General features: G+C 41.6%; 1 protein-coding gene across 2 annotated transcripts in view; it reads left to right on the top strand.

The window, feature by feature from the left end:
• LOC115468711 (cohesin subunit SA-2-like) overlaps nucleotides 1–18,887 on the top strand; it is a 312,673-nt gene that overhangs the window by 269,366 nt on the left and 24,420 nt on the right. For both annotated transcript variants that reach the window (XM_030200630.1, XM_030200629.1), the window contains exon 25: nucleotides 3,728–3,890. In XM_030200630.1, coding sequence (XP_030056490.1) covers nucleotides 3,728–3,890 — 163 coding nt within the window. The remainder of the gene's footprint in view (nucleotides 1–3,727; nucleotides 3,891–18,887) is intronic.

Raw genomic sequence — 18,887 nt, 5'->3', positions numbered from 1 at the left:
ATGCAAACTGATGTATATTCCCAGCTAGATATGCTGGTTTTTATTGCTTTGTGATCTGTACGGAACCATAGAGGATGTTGCGGAATACAAGACTAATGTAATTTATTTATTTATTAGGATTTATTTACCACCTTTTTGAAGGAATTCACTCAAGGTGGTATACAAGTCAAACATAAGCAATAGACAATTGCAGCAGTAAAAATATTCAAACAATACAAAGTATGGCATAGTATGCTATATTCAATCTTGATTGACTGCACTTTTTGTCCTTTAGATTGTAAGCTCCTTTGAGCAGGGACTGTCCTTCTTTGTTAATTGTACAGCGCTGCGCAACCCTGGTAGCGCTTTAGAAATGCACAATAAAACATTTTAACCCTAGAACGCATGACGTTAAAAATATACATATTAACGTCATGGGGGCCTTTTAGGCCCCCATGCATATAATGTAGAAAAACACACTTAAATAACTTTTACAAGTTTATTTCAAAATTGCTCAATAAAATATGAATAGTGGACAACATTTTAATTATAATTTTTCACAGAAAACACCAAAAAATCTTTTTTTTCCCAAATTTCACGCAAAGACATGAAAACACACAAAAATGCATAGAAATCTATAGCAAACTAGCTGCAGCTACATTTTTATTCTAACTTTCTTTTCTATTATATTAGTCTTCCAAACAATTCTGACATGTTATTTTTTCAGAAGAGTGTTCTTTGCAAACAGTTTCCTTACAAGTGGAACAATATCGCTCAGTTTTCCTCTCTATGTTTCTTGGACACATGAAACAACGCTTTCGTTTTCTTTCTCCTGGCTCTGGAGTAATCTGAAACTGTACGCCACACCGTTTCATTGCTTCTTTAGTTTTCTTTGGCAAGCATTTCAAGTCGCTTCGCTCTATCATGTGAGGTATTACAAGTTTATGACAAAGGTCCTTCAAGAATAAGCGTCTCCTGTCCTTCCTCTGTGCATGAAATTCAGGATGAGTTTCTGTATAAATAATGAATGAATTTAGGGCTGCTACATCAAGCATATTTGAAAATAGTACTACAGGCCATCGTTTTGTTTGCCTCTTACACGAATATTCTCCCACCATCTCATCCATTTTATCTACACCTCCTTTTGTTGCATTGTAATGCAGGATGATTTCTGGTTTCAATTTTTGGTTATTGCTGTCAACACTGCAATCGTGATGCATGGTACTGAGTAAAATTACAGATTTCTCCTTCTTTGCCTTGTAAGATACCAAAGTCGCTTTGTTATTGAATCCAAAGACACTCTCATAAAGTGCTCGCTGACGATTGTGTTTGAGTGCTGCTGGAATTTCTCGTCTGTTTTGCTTTATAGTACCAACAAGTGTAATAGCTTTTGCAAGCAGAAAATTGCCTAGTTCAACATTGGTGAAATAATTGTCCATGGTGATGTTTCTACCTGAATTGAATATTGGAACAGCAAGAGTTTTGACTATTTCAGACCCCAGATCCTTCTGTACTGGTGCACCAACCTCTTTGCCACAGTAGATTACGCCATTTATGCCATAATAATTTGCAGAATCACACATCCAGAAGATTTTTATACCGTACTTGGCTGGCTTGCTGGGCATGTATTGTATGAATTTGCAGCGTCCTCTGAACGGTACAAGTTGCTCATCTACAGTAACATTAGTACTAGGATTGTAAAGTTTTGTGCAATTTTTGATAAATATGTTCCAGATATAACTGATAGGGGCTAATTTGTCTGTTTCAAATCTCGCTGCACGAGTTCGCTTATCATCAAAGCGAATGATCCTTCTAATTTCCTCATATCTGCCCACTGACATTGTCGCCTTATAGTGTGGATCAGAAAGTGGGTCCAGAAATAATTCTCGTATTGGGACATCATACGATTTTTGACTCCCTGCCAGCAGGAAAAGTCCAATATATGCATAAAGTTCCTCTTTTGAGATATTTTTCCAGGACTTATTTTTTGCTGAAGCGATACGTCTTCCTTCTAGGTTTGAACATAATAGGACCTCTTCTGCAATATTGTCAGAAAAATAAGTACAGAATACATCTTTAGGGGTAAAGTAACTGGGACTTCCCACAGCAACTTGAGCATGTCTCACAATATTGTGTATTGGAGTACGTCCGACTAATGTAGGATTACTGTCCCAAAAAACATTCGTTTTGGATGTTCTACTTATCACTTCTTGAGGATCCACTAGATTCACTTCTTCATCATCAGAAGAATCACTGGATGAGGATGTTTGATTAGCTGGTGGCAGATATTCTTCATCAGACAAAGATAGTTCACTTTCATCATCGCTTTGAAACATAATCGCTTCAATCTCTTGGTCAGTCAGACACTTGGAGGAAGACTGTGCCATTGCTGACTAGATGTTAGAAAATGAAACAGATTTCCTCTCAACAGCTTATCTTATCACAGGTCCTTCAGCAATTAGCTCACAGTGTATACTGTCCTCAGTGTTCAGAGGACCTGAGGTGATGTCATGGCCTTATCACTCCCTCCAAAAATCACATGACATCCTCACATGTTATTATCCACACCCTGGCCCCTCCACCAGCATTACTGAGTACAAATAAAGTAACTTGAGACACAAACACTTCTGAGAACATGATAAAAACAGCGGGGGCCTAAAAGGCCCCCAATTCGTACAGATGTAGTTTTCACCAAACAAGCATTGTTACACCATAATGCCTATGAAAAAAAATTATATGAACAACTGGATATTATCAACAATGACATACTTGAGTAATACCTTGAGTTTCAAAATTCTAACTAAAGTAATTTTGCAGATAATAGCAAAAATGTAAGCATGGGGGCCTAAAAGGCCCCCAATATGCGTTCTAGGGTTAATAGACAGCATAGGGTGTAAACAAAGATGGAACATATAGATAGATTAAATAGGGTAACAGGAGTAAGAAAATAAAGGACTACTTTAAAGAACGTAATTGCAAATGAGGTCAGAAAGGTGCTTGAACATTATCTTAGGGTAGGAGTGGATATACATGATTAAGTTTCATATGGTTTGTAGTGAGCCAATCTGCAATTTTATAAAGTTTAGAAGAAATCACAGCTATAACATGAGGAGAAGGACAATTTAAGGGTGCTCCTGCTCCACCTGACGCTGGGTTCAAAATGGCATTGCTGACCGCTAGAAGTAGTCTCATAGTACTACTGCTAGGGTTCCAGGCTGACATCTAGTGGTTGCACAGTGAAACTGTTGCTAGGAGTCAGTGATGCCATTTTGAACCCAGAGCTGAAAATAGATAGGGCCTTGTTTACTGAGCAATTCTGTAGGCACGCTAGTGTTTTTAGCGTGCACTAAAAACGCTAGCACACCTTAGTAAACAGGGCCCATAGTACTGGTATGGGTGAAAGGTGAGGGAAGATGTGACTGCTGGGAGGCACCCTGAGGGAAAAGCTTTTGTTCAATAGTGGCATGTAAAGCTGTGGATTGCCCAAAGAGGACTACAACTTTAATGTGGCTGTAGGGTAGGAGGCAAGTCTTAAAGAGTTTATAACAAGTTCGGCAGTGCTTTCCCAGGGTTCTGAGACAGCATATTGTTGTCACACAGAATACACAGTTCCATTGCAGCTTAGTAAATATCCCTTAAAATGAGCTTATAAATGCATTCTAAAGTTTAAAAAAAATGTAATCCTTTTCTGCTTTTATTTTCAAATGCTTTCTTTTTACTTTTTTTTTTTTTTGCTTTTATTTATTAGTCCTTCACTCTGCTGTGTGATCTCCTGATGATTCTTAGTCACCAAGAAACTGAGGATGAAGTTTTGAAAGTATTGTCATATTCTCCAGATTCATCCTTGCAGTCTGAGCTGCTCACATTTATTCAAGATCACGTTTTTATAAAAGAGAGTAAAGAAATGAAAGGTCAGTCTTTAAGTCAATAATGAAGACACAGCACTTTGCTAATGTTGTTCATATATCCTTGGGTTGATAAAATTCTCATGAAAAAGAAAATAAGATGATACCTTTTTTATTGGACATAACTTAATATGATACCTTTTTTATTGGACATAATCAAGAAATGTACTTTCTTTTTCATGTTTTATTTTGTTTTATTTCTATTGATTACCTTTAAAAGTGGACTAACACGGCTACCACACCTCTCTACTTAAAATTCTCATGTAAGTGTAGGTTGTACAGTTTAGCTTTATGGAGATATGATTTTGTCTAGCATGTAGTTTTCTGATATTCCTTATCTAGGGGTATCCCAGAAAATAGTTAATATTTGTTTAAATAATAGAAAATATTTCATTGAAAGATAAAAATTTGGAGGATAATTCTATCAAGGGACATATGAGGCATATTCAGTAAAGACTTGGGTAGGGCTGTATGTTTAGGGAATGGCCAAGTCTATTATGGGGTCCTCAGCTCACTACAGCCCCGCTATCTGTTGATAACAAGGACTGACCTGTGTTTCTGTATATATGATGGTTTATTAGCAAAGCAATTTAGATATAACTGCAGGCAGCAGTAAAATTCTAATAACAGTTTTTAAGAATTCTTAACACTAATACTGATGTTTAACAAAAGTAAGCACAGCATCATTTGGTTTACACTCACTCTCCTGGCAAATATCTGTACCTATCTTTTAGTATTTAAATGATCACAGCCTATAAATGACAGCACGTCATCAGGAACATCATCAAACTTTGGTCAATAGCACAGTTGGGTGGAAGAAAGTTGGAGCTGGGGGGAGGGATGGATCGTGATTCTTCCCTTTTGAATTGATGAACTTGATCTCTACACAGTCATATATACTCCGTTATCACCCATGATCTTCAAAATATGGTAAAACACGAGACGGGGATTGACTGACTGGTGACTGTTGATGATACTGGCACCAGTAATGAAGGTATTCTCTACATCATCTTCAGCTATCCCAAATTCAGCTATCCCAAAAACTGGTTGCACAGGTCCAAAGTGACTAACATATTGTAAACAATGTCCTTTTCTTCAAGGATTCCGTGAATCATCCAAGCTGGTTCTAGCTGGTCACAGTGTCCTTGGGCTGATACAATTGGAGTATAATAGTCCTCTGACACCGAAAATCCATTTTTGGACCTGTAAGCATACAAGATGGCTGCTTAAACTTTTGAGTTGAACTTGACATGCTGATTTATTTGACTATTTTCATCCTCAAAATAGCACATCTTCAATGTTCTGGAGTTATAGGGGAGCTTCTTGCCTTTGCTGATGGCACACACTTCATTTTGATGAAAATCTGATTTTGTTAGAGTTTCTGTTGAGCAAATGGAGGAAGAGAGCAAGGCAGACGGCAGACTCAAACTGAATACTGCCTAATAATGTGCTTGCTGCTCTGTTCTTGCAGAGCCTTTTTCTTGCTATTTCTCTCTGAGCTAGACTGAAGTCTGGATTTTATGTTGTGAAATATTTTCAAATGCTAACCGCACAACTTTAATTTATCTGTGAAAGTGCAGCTTGTACCTACTTTCTTATGCTGATTCTGACCAAACTTAAGAGAGTGAGAAAAAACTTGCATTTTGGATTTCATAGGTCTATCTTCTCCTTGGTTTCCAACTTTGTTTTATTTCTTGTGTATGTTGCAGGAATATATAATCAGTTTTGATTCTACTAGCAGGGCATAAGTTGGTTAAGAAAATAAGGCATTACAATCTACTTTAATTTTTTTAAATTCTTCTCTCTAATTTCCTCTACTTGAAGTAATTATATATAATAAGGTATTACAGAAATATCACTCTGTTAACTAAATGCTGAATTCTGAACTTAACAAAGGCTGCATCAGAGCATAAGAACATAAGTGCTGGAATATTGGGACAGACGGAAGGTCCATCAGGCCTAGTATCATGTTAACAGCAGTGGCCAATCCAGGTCACAAGTACCTGGCAAGATCTCAGAACAGTAAAGCAGATTTGATGCTGCTTATCCTAGAAATAGCAGATCTTAATAATGCCTTATGGACCTTTCTTTTAGGAGATTATCCAAACCTTTTTTAAACCCTGCTAAGCTAACTATTTTTACCATGTGCTCTGGCAGCGAGTTCCAGAGTTTAATTACATGAGTGAAGAAATATTTTTACCGGTTTGTTTTAAATTTACTACTTAGTAGATTCATTGCCTGCCCCCCTTGTCCTAGTATTTTTGGAAAGAGTAAACAAGCGATTCACCTCTACCCGTTCTACTCCACATGTATTTTACAGACCTCTATCTTCTCTCCTCAGCATCTATTCTCCAAGCTGAAGAACCCTAGCCTCTTTAGCCTTTTCTCATAGGGAAGTCATCCCATCCTCTTTATCATTTTTACCACCCTTCTCTGTACCTTTTCTAATTCCACTATATCTTTTTTGAGATGCGGTGACCAGAAATATACACCAGTATTCGACGTGCAGTCGCACCATGGAGCGATGTAATGGCATTGTAACATTTTCATTTTTTTTCCATTCATTTCCTAATAATTCCTAACATTCTATTTGCTTTCTTAGCTGTCACTGCATACTGAGCAAAAGGTTTCAACAATTATGAATGACGACACCTAGTTCCTTTTCCTGGTCAGAGACTCCTAATTTGGAACCTTGCATCATGGAGCTATAATTTGGTTTTCTCTTTCCCACATGCATCACTTTGCACTTGCTCACATTAAATGTCATTTACCATTTGGATGCCCAGTCTCATAAGGTCCTCTTGCAAGTTTTCACAACCCTCTTGCAATTTAACAACTTTAAATTTGCTGATCAGACAAAATTATTCAATTACCTCACTAGTTATTTATATCTCTAGATCATTTATAAATAAGTTTAAAGGCAGCGGTCCCAGCACAGACTCCTGGGGAACCCCACTTCTACTTCATTGAGAATACTAACCATTTAACCCTACTCTTTATTTTCTATCTTTTAACTAGTTTTTAATCCACAGTTGGACAACTTTTTATGAGTACTCCTGCTGCTGAAATTTAAACCAAGATTTTTACTCTGGTACTTTTGATTCTGCCAAGGAGGAGGAGCGGAGATGGCCTAGGGATGGAAGGAAATACCACAGTAGCCTCAGTGGCAAAAGGTTCTTTATTAGATTGACCTAACATGGCCGTTTTGGTTGATGACTGTGTCAGGGGTCCTATTGAAAAGTACACAGTAACACAGTAAATGATAGCAGACAAAGACTTGCACGGTCCATCCAGTCTGCCCAACAAGGTGGCCATAGCCACCCCTGCCACTCTGTGCAGGCCTCAGCTACCCATGCTTAAATACTGGTTGTCAAGTTTCCACTATGCCAACCACATATAGGCAGCCAAACATGATGGGGATGGTGTATGGTTATAACCAAGACTCTTTTTTTTTTTTTTCAATTTATTTTTATTCAGGTTATATTATACAACTCAAATAAAAAATAATGATTAGATAGAAATTAGAAATTGTAATAAATCTTAACAATATTCATTATAAATCCAAAGTGTACTTATCCTTCAACCTAAATATATAAGCAATATGGATCCAAGAAAAGGAAAAAGAAAAAAAAATAGAAACAACTAAGATTAATTTCAGCAAATAATATTACTGCCTGTTTCCCAAGTAGCCTCTTATGTCTATCTTATAGTGAGCTATCTGGTTATATAACTTTCACATTAACATCCTCATTTGCAATCAAAAAATCTCCTAATTGTTTGGGTTCAAAAAATTGATATAATACTCTACAAATACATGGAAATTTTAACACATAATTCGCTCCAAGAGCCAAGGTTCTTTGGCATAATGCCAAAAACCCTTCCGTCTCCTCTGAGTTTCTCGAGAAAGATCGGGGTAAATTCTTATTTTAGAGCCCAAAAAAGTAGCATCCAAATGTCTAAAGGAAAATCTTAATACGGCGATCCATTTCCAGAGCAAATGAAACTAACGCAGTAGACCTCTGGGTAAGAACTTCTAATGAAGACTCTAGAAAAGATGTCAGATTCATCACATTTCCCTTGTTTGGTTGAAAATTTAATTCTTCTGATTTTACCCGCACAATTGGAGGTAGTGATTCCTTCGACATCCCCAATATATCAATCATATATTTTTTAACCATATCAATTGGCGTAATTAAAGGAGATCGTGGAAAATTAATGAACCTCAAATTAAGTTTTCTTGATTTATTCTCTAGATATTCTAGGCGTCGAAACATATAGTTTCTATCCCTAATTGAGGTTTGCCCAATAGATTCCAACAATTGTATTTTCGTCTCTAATTGTTTAGTCACGGAGGTTTGTTGGTCAGTTATCTGCATCTGTTGGAGGACAGCTTCTGAAATTAACTTAATTTCGGCAGTTTTTAGTAGTTTGTAACTCCAATGAGAAATGCACAGTAAAAGTTAGGTCCCAGAGTGACTCTATAGTCACTACGGCAGGTTTAACCAAGGTGCCCATTATAGAAGCAGGAGGGAGAGCATTTATTATCCGATTTAGTGTACACACAGTCTGTTTTCCTACCAAACCAGTATTCTGTTCTTCCAACGGATCAGTCAGGTTCCCCCGCTGCTCACTCGTTGCCCCCTCAGGGGTACGGTTAGCAGATCCTGCCTTCGCTCCCATCCCTCCTGGTTGTGGAGGGGCCGCACGCTCGACAGGACTGAAAGATATCCCGTCTTCACTGCTGGCTGGCTCAGAAACGCCGGCTCCGATAGCAGGAGAAGAGGCCTGCCTGGGACCTCTCGTCAGCCCGATTTGATCCAGTGTCATCTGCTGCGAAAGGCAGATCGTGGTAGGGATAGAGGGAGTAGCTGGTTCCTTTCCTCTCCTTTTCCCCATAATTCCAAGGTCCAGGAGCTCCTTCGTAGCAATTTTGCTGGAGCACAATCCGGGAGCGTCTTAAACAGCAGCACACTAAGCAGCCATCTTGGGTCCCCCCATAACCAAGACTCTTTTTTTTTTTTTAATGTTTTTATTAATAAGAGTAACAGACTTCCATCTTACACCCATTTTTCCGCTCAAAGGCACACTGCCAATGTAGAGCGTACATCAACTAGATTTCCAAGTACATTACCAAAACTATACATAACATATGTAGTACAAGTATTGCTGACAGTATTCAACTTGCGAGTCAAGATGTCTTCCCCTCTCCCCTGAGCTACACAGTATCCTCACTCGCAGCACATGACAATAAAGTGATCTACAACACTGGAGTTGCTGAAGCTTCACCTGTCTTTTGCCATTTGTGGGACAGAAATCATAGAATACTGTCTGGCTTCAGCCTTAGTTCCCACTACTCTTACCCAAAATAATATCTCGACAGCCACATTGTGTTATCATCATCTTTCTATTTAGGCTTTCTCTTGTGTCTATCCCACATTAAAAAAAAACATAGGTACATAATTAAAAAAAACTTATGGAGATGTTGGTGAACTAATGGATAAAATATACAAAGCATATATAAAGTGAATGTATATACTAATTAAGGCAACCTTTTACTAAAGTTTAGCGTGTGCTAACTGACATTAGTGTGCACTAACTGCCTTATTTTCAAAAGAGAAAGACGCCCATATTTCGACCCAAATCGGGAGATGGGCGTCCGTTTTCCGTGGGCACCCAAATCGGTATAATTGAAACCCGATTTTTGGCGTCCTCAACTGCAGTCCATCACGGAGACGAACAAAGATCACGGAGGTGTCAGAGGTGTGGCGAAGGCGGGACTGGGACATAGTTATTGGTCGAGGAGAGATGGGCGTCTTTAGCTGATAATCGAAACAAGAAGGGCGTTTTTGACGAGAATTGGTCTGCTTTATTTGGACCCTTTTTTTTCAGGTCCAAGTCCCAAAAAAGTGCCCCAACTACCCAGGTGACCACCGGAGGGAATCGGGGATCACCTCCCCTGACTCCCCCAGTGGTCACTAACCCCCCCCACCCCCGCACCAAAAAAACCCACTTTACAAACTTTTTTTCCCAGCCTGTATGCCAGCCTCAAATGCCGTACCCACCTCCATGACAGCAGAATGTGTTCTATCCTCTACAGCCTTTCCCTGGTTCTGATGTGGGTCTCGGGTGAGTGTGACGCCTTTTCTGTTAAGGGCACTGCAGAGTCACATCAGCAATGCATTGTGGTGGGTGTAGGGTATTGGGGTCCGTGATTCCACTAGTTTGTGTTAAATGCTCACGATGTTAGTAGTTGGTAGGCTCTACTCCCATGGTGCTTTTCCCTCTGCTTACTGGGTCAGAGTGTGCCCTGTTTTGTTTCCGGTAATCCTTGAGGTAGTGGCCATTTGTGTAAGACACTTTTAGAATTCTTTCATGTGTTAGCCACGTTACAGCACTTAGTTCTTACGTTGAATGTTGCTGAAAGAGGGCATTGTACACCATTCTGCCAGCTCAAACCTACTGCTAATCTCAGTACCAGCGAGACTCGTTGCCAGTGGGGCACAACCTCTGATCTTCAGTTAACTGTGAGTAAAGGTGCTTATTCAAATAAAGGACGTTTTCAGCGAGATTAGTCCTCAGGTGTCAACTGCTGTGCCAAGGTTATAAACCAGCAACAAGTCCTGTCCCTGGAGCACTTTTAGTGGGTACTGCAGTGCACTTCAGGCAGGCAGACCCAGGCCCATCCCCTCCACCCGTAACACTTGTGGTGGTAAATGGGAGGCCTCTAAAACCCGGAAGATATTCAGAATTTTCCCACCTGCGCAGAGCTGTTCTAATGGACAGAGAAAAATGTGCTAACAGTACCTGGAAGAAGGGCGGGAGAAATTTTGCCGAGTCTTAATGGTAGCGATTCCTGAGCCGGCCAGGGAAGAAGAGGGTGGCGGGATCTGGAAGCGGCACGTGGCAGAGTCTGAGTGCTAGCTGCCATTGGACGTTAAATGGAGTGACATCATTCATATCCTTCATAGGTCAGAGACTGTGCATGTGGAATGGAAGCGTTATCCAACTCGTAGAGAGAGAACCATTCTTCTTCACCTTATAAGATCTAATAAATAGAAAGCCCTTAAACTAGCTTAATGCCTTACCGATAACCCCAATCCTCTCTAATTCAAAAAGTTAAATTTCAAGATCAACCAAATCAAAAGCAGAGGAAAGGTCAAACTGAAGAATAAGAGCTCTATTATTTCCTCTCTAATTCAAAAAGTTAAATTTCAAGATCAACCAAATCAAAAGCAGAGGAAAGGTCAAGCAAGAATAAGAGCTCTATTATTTTTACACAGCAAGTACCTCCCCTTATCCACAATAGCTATCAATACCAATTCTGTACTATGTCTGGAATGAAATCCCAATTGTGAATAGTGCAAAATATCATTTTTTGCTAGGTATTCATTCAATTGCTTGCAAACCAAACCCTCCACAATTTTTCTAAAAAGCAGAATAGATGCAACTGGCCTATAATTTGAGCATAATGCACTTGAACTTTTACTACATTTAATAATTGGGGTAATTATTATTTCCCCTAAACCAATTGGAAAATGCCCATTAAAACGTGTGAATTGCACCCATTTAAGAAGTTAAAACATTAAAAGAAGGGGTAACCATCAGGTTAGGTGGACATTGTGGAGGAGTGGCCTAGTGGTTAGGGTGGTGGATTTTGGCCCTGGGGAACTGAGGAACTGAGTTCAATTCCCACTTCAGGCACAGGCAGCTCCTTGTGACTCTGGGCAAGTCACTTAACCCTCCATTGCCTCATGTAAGCCGCATTGAGCCTGCCATGAGTGGGAAAGCGCGGGGTACAAATGTAACAAAAATAATAAATAAAAATTGATCCAAAATTCAAAAAGTTTTAGAATATTTTAAATATAAGGAGTTGAACTCAGACCAATCAACAGGGGGAAAAGCAGACCATATTTGGTCAGCTGGAATTTCAATCTATTCTTTAGACAAATTAACGCTATTAAAAATCCTATTGTTTGAAAATGAGATTATCAGATTATTCAGTTTAGACTGAAAGTAGATCACTAATTGAGAGGCAGTAGAAACATTAATTACTGAAGTACTAGAAAATTGAGAGGTATCTGTCAAAATCCTGACCAAATGAAAAAGGGACTTGGTATTTGTGATATCATCCTATATAATAATTTGCACCTCCATCTGGATACCTGGGTTCGTAATACAGTTCCCATTGGTCCGCCCTGGGGATGACGTCACAGGGCGGACCAATGGGAAGTGAGAGGGAAGGGAACCCAGCAGCAGCTACCGGAGGTGAGTAAACAATCGCCCCCCCCCCCCCGAGTTCCATGACCCCCCCTACCTCCCTCCCTCCTTCCACTCCCATCCGTCCAAGTTCCACGGGCCCACTCCAGTCTGACGGCCCCACTCCCGTCCGAGTTCCACGCCTCCCTCCCCCCTCCTCCGATTTCCGCCACCCAGCGCCTCCCTCCCCCCCCCCCCCCCTCTCTCTCTGGCCTCCGAGTGCAAGCAGGACGTGTGCGGGTGCCCCAGCCCTTCATAAGTGCCAGCTGTTGTTTAAAACGTTTTACCTCCTGCTCCGCCGGCAACAGTGAAGTCCAGCACGCACGGACGCTGCTTCACCTCATTTCCTGTTTGCGGAAGGGCGGGACCAGAGAAACAGCTGAAACAGAAGCGAAAGCAAAGGCAGTCTGAAGTGGCATCCGTTCGTGCTGGACTTCACTGTTGCCGGCGGAGCAGGAGATAAAAAGTTTTAAACAACAGCCGGCACTTACGAAGGGGAGGGGCAGCAGCACATGTCCTGCTTGCACTCGGAGGCCACAGAGAGAGAGGGAGGGAGCCGCGGGGTTGTGGAACTCAGACAACAGTGGGTACATGGAATTCGGAGGGCACGGGACGAGAGGGGGAGAGGGGGTCCTGAGACGAGAGGCGGAGGGGCGGGTCCTGGAACTCAAAGGGGAGGGGTGCCTGGAACTCTGAGGGAGGCAGGCAGGTAGGGGGCATGGAACTCGGAGGGGAGGGGGCCCTGGAACCTTGCTAGCGCCTGTTTCCTTTCTGTTGGAAACGGGCCTCTTTTACTAGTTTTCTATATAGTAGAGTAGCAAGCTGTACGCTTAACATTCAAGGAGATTTTATATTTATGAATGGCAAATTTCCAATCTTTATATACCATCATATCTGATGTTTTATGCCATTTCCGCTCTAATCTCCTACAATATTGCTTCTGTGATAATAAATCAGCATCATACCACTTATAGCTCTTCCTGTTTAATCTAGTCTTTCTCCACAGTGGAGCTATTTTATCTAAAGTAGTAGCACAAAAGGATTTCCAAAATTAGTCAAAATTGCAATAATCTATGGACAACTCTATTTTTTTTTTAATGTTCCCAAAATTGATCATGGTCAATCCTACCTCTAGTTGAATAGGTTTTAGTTGCTTTCCCCTGGATTCTATATAGTGCGCTTAGATTTAGGCACTGAAATCGGTGTGGATTCTATAACACCGCGCGTGACTTAATTGGCTTAACAAGCTAAGGAGCGTTGATGATAGCACTTAAGCAATAATGAGCACTAATTGATACTGATTAGAATTTAGGTGCACAACTTGTTAAGCATATTCTCTAAGGATAAGTGCCGAACTTCTAACATGCAGAGGCAAAAAGGGGTGTGGTTATGGGCGGGGAAATGGGCGTTTCATGGACGTTCCAAAATTTAGGCACCTAGTTATAAAATATGGCCTAGTACGCTTAAGTCTACGCACTGAGATTTACACCAGATTTTCATTGGCGTAAATGGATAACATCAAACACATAAATGGCAAGTGACCAACTCACCTGCAAATGCGCAGTAGAGACTTCCTTCTCTGTCCCGCCCCCGCGTCAAGACGTGATGATGGAACAGAGAGGGAAACTACGCTGAGGAATGCACCACATGGGAGGGAACCGCACCGGCCCCCCTCCACCTGGGCCGGGCCCTCTCTTCTCCATTGAATTTACAGCGCCAAAACCGCAGCAGGCAGATCAGCTCCCATCGGCCTTCCTTCCCTGCCTGTGTCCCGCCCTCACTGACGTTACATCACACGAGGGTGGGACACAGGCAGGGAAGGAAGGCCGACGGGAGGCGATCTGCCTGGTGAGGTTTCGGAGGTGAGGCGCTGTATGTTAATGGAGAGGAGAGGGCCCGGCCCGGATGGGGGGGGGGTGGCAGCGACCTCAGGGGGGCAGCGGTAGCGGCGACCTCGGGGGGGGGGGAGGGAGGGGAGGGCAGGAGAAATGCTGGACATGGGAGATCTCAGAAGGAGGAGGGGCCTTAGAGCTGGGAGGGATGGACGGAGGGGAGCCTTGGAGCTGGGAGGGAGGGGGGCCTTGGAGCTGGCTGGGAGGGAGGGACGGAGGGGAGCCTTGGAGCTGGGAGGGAGGGGGGAGCCTTGGAGCTGGGAGGGAGGAGGGGCTTTGGAGCTGGGAGGGACAGAGGGCCTTGGAGCTGGCAGGGAAGGAGGGAGGATGCTGGACATGGGAGGTCAGAAGGAGGGGGGCCTTGGAGCTGGGAGGGATGGATGGAGGGACCGAGGGGGGGGGGCCCTTGGAGCTGGGAGGGAATGGGGCCTTGGAACTGGGAGGGAGGGCAGGGGGCCTTGGAGCTGGGAGGGGGGGAGGGACTGGGGCCTTGGAGCTGGGAGGGAGGGACGGAGGGGGGCCTTGGAGCTGGGAGGGAAGGAGGGAGGGTGGGGGCCTTGGAGCTAGGAGGGGAGGGGGGAGGGAATGGGAGGGAGGGAGTTAGACATCAAAATAGAACATACCAATACTCGCCCGTTAACGGGCTTAATGGCTAGTATTCTATAACAGATGCCTAAATCTAGGTGACAATTATAGATTACACTTAAAAAGTCTTTTACTAAGGCGTGCTCATGTTTTTGCGCCGCGCTAAAATTGTGGGCAAGCTAAACGTTAGAGACTCCAATGCATTCCTATGGGCGTCTCTAACATTTAGCGCACCCACAATTTTAGCACGCGCTAAAAACATGAGAGCGCCTTAGTAAAATACGCCCTTAGTCTGCACTGTTTCAGCGCCAATTTTTTAGGCACCATATATAGAATCTCCTCCTTTCTGCCTAACTAGCCCTGATTTTTCTCATTTCAATTTAAACTTAAGCATAAAAAGGTCAGACCACATAAACGAGGAATAAAAATGGTCAGTAACAACTATAGAAGATTGAGAAACAGCAGTTTTGGGGTGAGCAAACAAATCTATGTGAGTAGCTGTGAAATTAGGAATAGTGAAGTTCAATGCAGTTAAAAAATCATGTCTATGCCTCACTTTAGTATCATTACTATTTTCCAGATGTAAATTAATTTCTTCAATTAAAAGATTATACTGAGATTGAAGAGAATTTTTAAAAACACAATTTAAAAACTTATCTTTTGCTCTAGCCCACAAGCCTGGGGGACAGTGAAAAAAAAAAAAAGGAGCACAATTTAAAGAGTCATTCAGTGTAGAATCCTTAATTTCACAAGTGAAAATTTCTAACTCTGAAGTGACTAATGAATCCAATAAAGTTACTATAAAAATTTCTAAGTATATTAATGCTATTCCCCCTCCTCTCTTACCCTCACGAGTCAAAGACAATATCTTATAACCGGGTAAACAAATGTCATTAATTTTTGGATCAGAGGATAAAGAGAAAACCATGTTTCCATTAAGAATAGTCAGTCTGGATGAAATTCTTCCAGCCAGTCTCTCAACAGATGAGACTTATTACAAATCGAACGAGACTTCATATAATTTCATAAAATAAAAAGTATAATCTTTAGAATAGTCTGGAACAACTGTCACATATTTCAAATTTTGGATTCGTCTACCTCTTATTCGATGGTTAAACCTAGGTTTACAATGATTACTTAGAAGAACTTCATCTCCTAGCATCATCAACTGTGATTCCATCAACATTATAAAAAACAGTTATAGATCTAATAGGAAAGGCAGATTGGTATAAAAGCCTTTTTCAAAAACCAAAAAACAATAACTCCAATTTAGTAAAAGAAAAGAACATAAAATACAATTCTCTCAATGACAACAAAAACACCATAAAGCCCAAAAGGGCCCCTACCAGTCTCGCTCCAGTCACTGCGCAAAGGTGCATGCTAAGTTGTGTGCCTTTGGCTTGCACCTTAGGCAGTGTGCTGAGGTGTGGCGCATCACTAACACTCCATGGTTAAGCTCGCGGCATATTGTGTCAGAGGGTGAAAGCAGAGTTTGCTCCCACATTCAGTCAGCTGTTTGTAAGAAACTGAACGGAGCTTTCTCCATGCCAAATTAGATGGAAAGAACAGCGTGAATCCTCTTAGCAAAGCAGCAGAGAATAGCTTAAGTCATAGTCAATGGGGCTCAAGATTTAAAAAGCCCGCAGAGTGTTGCATCAGAAGGTGACGGCGGAGCTTGCTCCCATGTTCAATCAACTGATTGTAAGAAATTGAACGGAGCTTTTACACCAGGTTTTCAGTGGCATAAATGGCTGTGCCTAAATGTACGCACATTCCCCTGGCCTATGTGCTATTCTATAAACTACATCTTACTGTAGATACAGTTTCTAGAATAGTGCTATGTACGGTATTCCAAAACACCTACATTTTAGACGCCATATTCAGAATCTGTCCCAAAAGGTATCGATTTGATCGTGTTTCACAGTGAACCTTTGATTGGCATGTTTTAACAGTTTTAATGAAGAAACTTTTACCACCATTAGAGAGTCCTGGTATGAGGTATGAGAAAGGGATGGACCAGGTGTGCAGTGATCCATAGTGAAAAGCAAATTTATTATTGCCTCCAGATTAAAGTAAATTCTTAGTTTTTTTTTTTTACATGATTTCATAGAGGGTACACACACCCAACACTAGCATGCAGACATGAAAAAAGGATATTTTGTTTCTTTTTTTATGTGTACGGAGATGAACCTATGAAGGCAGTGCTCAGTTTTGACATGCCCAGGCAGTTTAAAACCAAACCCTCCCTCACATAGATTCACTGCAACACTTTTAAATCTGTACAATGGATTGCTTTTGATTCTTAAGCACGCGTATTGTAGTGACCCTCTGCGCTAAAGATTTGTGGCCATAAGGCACAAAGTGGAAGAAACATCTTTCTGAACAGGCCCCTTAGTAAGCTTCATTTTGTATTGTGTGGGTGTTTCCATAGCAATTTTATATTGTTTCTGAACACACTGGAGAGAATATGTAAGATTATATAAAAACAGAATGTGCATTGCATGTTTTTGTCAGGAGAGAGGGCAGTGAGACATGCCAAGACATGCTTTATGACCCCATTATATTTCATTTGTCATATCACTTTCTCCAAAAAGACCTCATTCCTTTAAGGTGCTCTAATGAGTGAATGAGGGTTTAAACTGAGAGAGAACAGGGGAGAGTCTGTGAGGCTGGGCTTTCTCTGTTGTAGAGCTATAATAAATAAAGAAGTGAGGGGTCTGCAGGGGGAGCTCCACCTGCTCTTGTCCTCAAGAAAAAAGGAGGGGGGAAGAGGGAAGGCTTTGGCTTTTTAAACCTCTTCAGCAGTAGTCACACAGCTCTGCTTTTTTTCTGTTGTGGTAGGTGAGCACTCTCCCAATTTGGGCCTGATAGCCATGTGAGTACAGTCTGTGGCACCCAGGACAGGAGAAAAGTGGACATTCTTGTAGAACTGAGTCATTGTTTATTGCCTCGGCTGCACAGTGGCAGTGTAGTCAGATGTGTGTAAGAAGGGTTATGAGAAACTGTGTGAGGCACTGAGAGATGGTAGAATGGCTGAGGTCTGCAGTGGCTCCCAGGACAGTCTGTAAGCTACCAGTGGTGAAAAAGACAAGTGCTGAAGTGACCATGGGGTGTTTGGGCACAGGTTGCTCTCTGAATGGTGGAGTGTAGGAGGGGCTCTAGCTCATGGAATAGATGGTGGATGACAGCCTTCTCAAAGCAAAACCTAGAGAGGCATCAATGAGGTCCAGAAACTGTGTCCTCAACCTATATATCCAAAGATAGGTTTGTGTTCTGTTGGGCATCCTCTCTTCCCTGTGTACCTCAATCAGAATGGCCTCCACAGCCCGTGGCAGCTCAGGGCTCACGAGTTCCACCACCAGTGAATTGCAGTACCAACACCCAGTAATTCCCAATACTAGAACCCTATGATTCACAAAACCAGCACCCAGACTCACTTCTCAAGCAGCAGGGCAGATGCAGACAGAGACTGGGCAGTTGGGCTGGGAGAGGGTGCAGAGGACAGTGTTCACAGAGAAGCTTTGCAAGTGAGATGAGAGACAGGTTCCAGAGGGGGATGTTACACAGTGGGAATAATAAAGATTAGACATCTACAGACCTGGATGGACAGAGGATGCAATTGGGCTCAGACTTTCAAAGCAGCTCTCCTCCAATGAGCACCAAAAGCAGTCATAAAGACAAGCACAGATGGCTTTTATTCATTCTATATGGCAGGTGAAAATCATTTTTCTATCATTCCCTGCATGTCAACATGCTACCTGGAATCACTGATGCATATTGATGAAGCAGCACTGCCTATACCATGCCCTCGCCATGCCTCCAGAGTAAACAGGAGTATTTCAATGTCTTTGCCACATAAATGTTTTGTTTTTATAGCTGCTCTAAAATATTGCTGTGCATATACATGTTGTTTCAACATGGATGTACTGCCACATCCACAGTTGAATCACAAATAGTGCTTCTAAAATGACCACCATAGTTACCCGATCTCATAAAACTGCACATGTAAGAGGTGGCAATTAGCATTCAAAGCCACAAGAGGTTTGTTTGTTTTTTTTAAAGATTTGAGGCAAACATTTAAAAAACAGAATTAAGAAAAATTATTCCCTTAATCCCTTATTCAATCCCTGGCTGAGACGAGCACTTATTTAAAATCTATTCATGCCTCTCTGCTGGTGCAAAACCCAATGAAGAAATTGGTTTAAATATCCATATATTCCACTGTAAAATTGGAAATACATGTATAAATTATTGGCCCAATTTAAAATCT

Source organism: Microcaecilia unicolor, chromosome 4 (genome assembly GCF_901765095.1).
Source record: "Microcaecilia unicolor chromosome 4, aMicUni1.1, whole genome shotgun sequence".
Classification (NCBI taxonomy): Eukaryota; Metazoa; Chordata; class Amphibia; order Gymnophiona; family Siphonopidae; genus Microcaecilia; species Microcaecilia unicolor.
The sequence above is the reverse complement of the archived record's forward strand: the minus strand, read 5'-3'. Positions and strand labels throughout refer to the sequence as shown.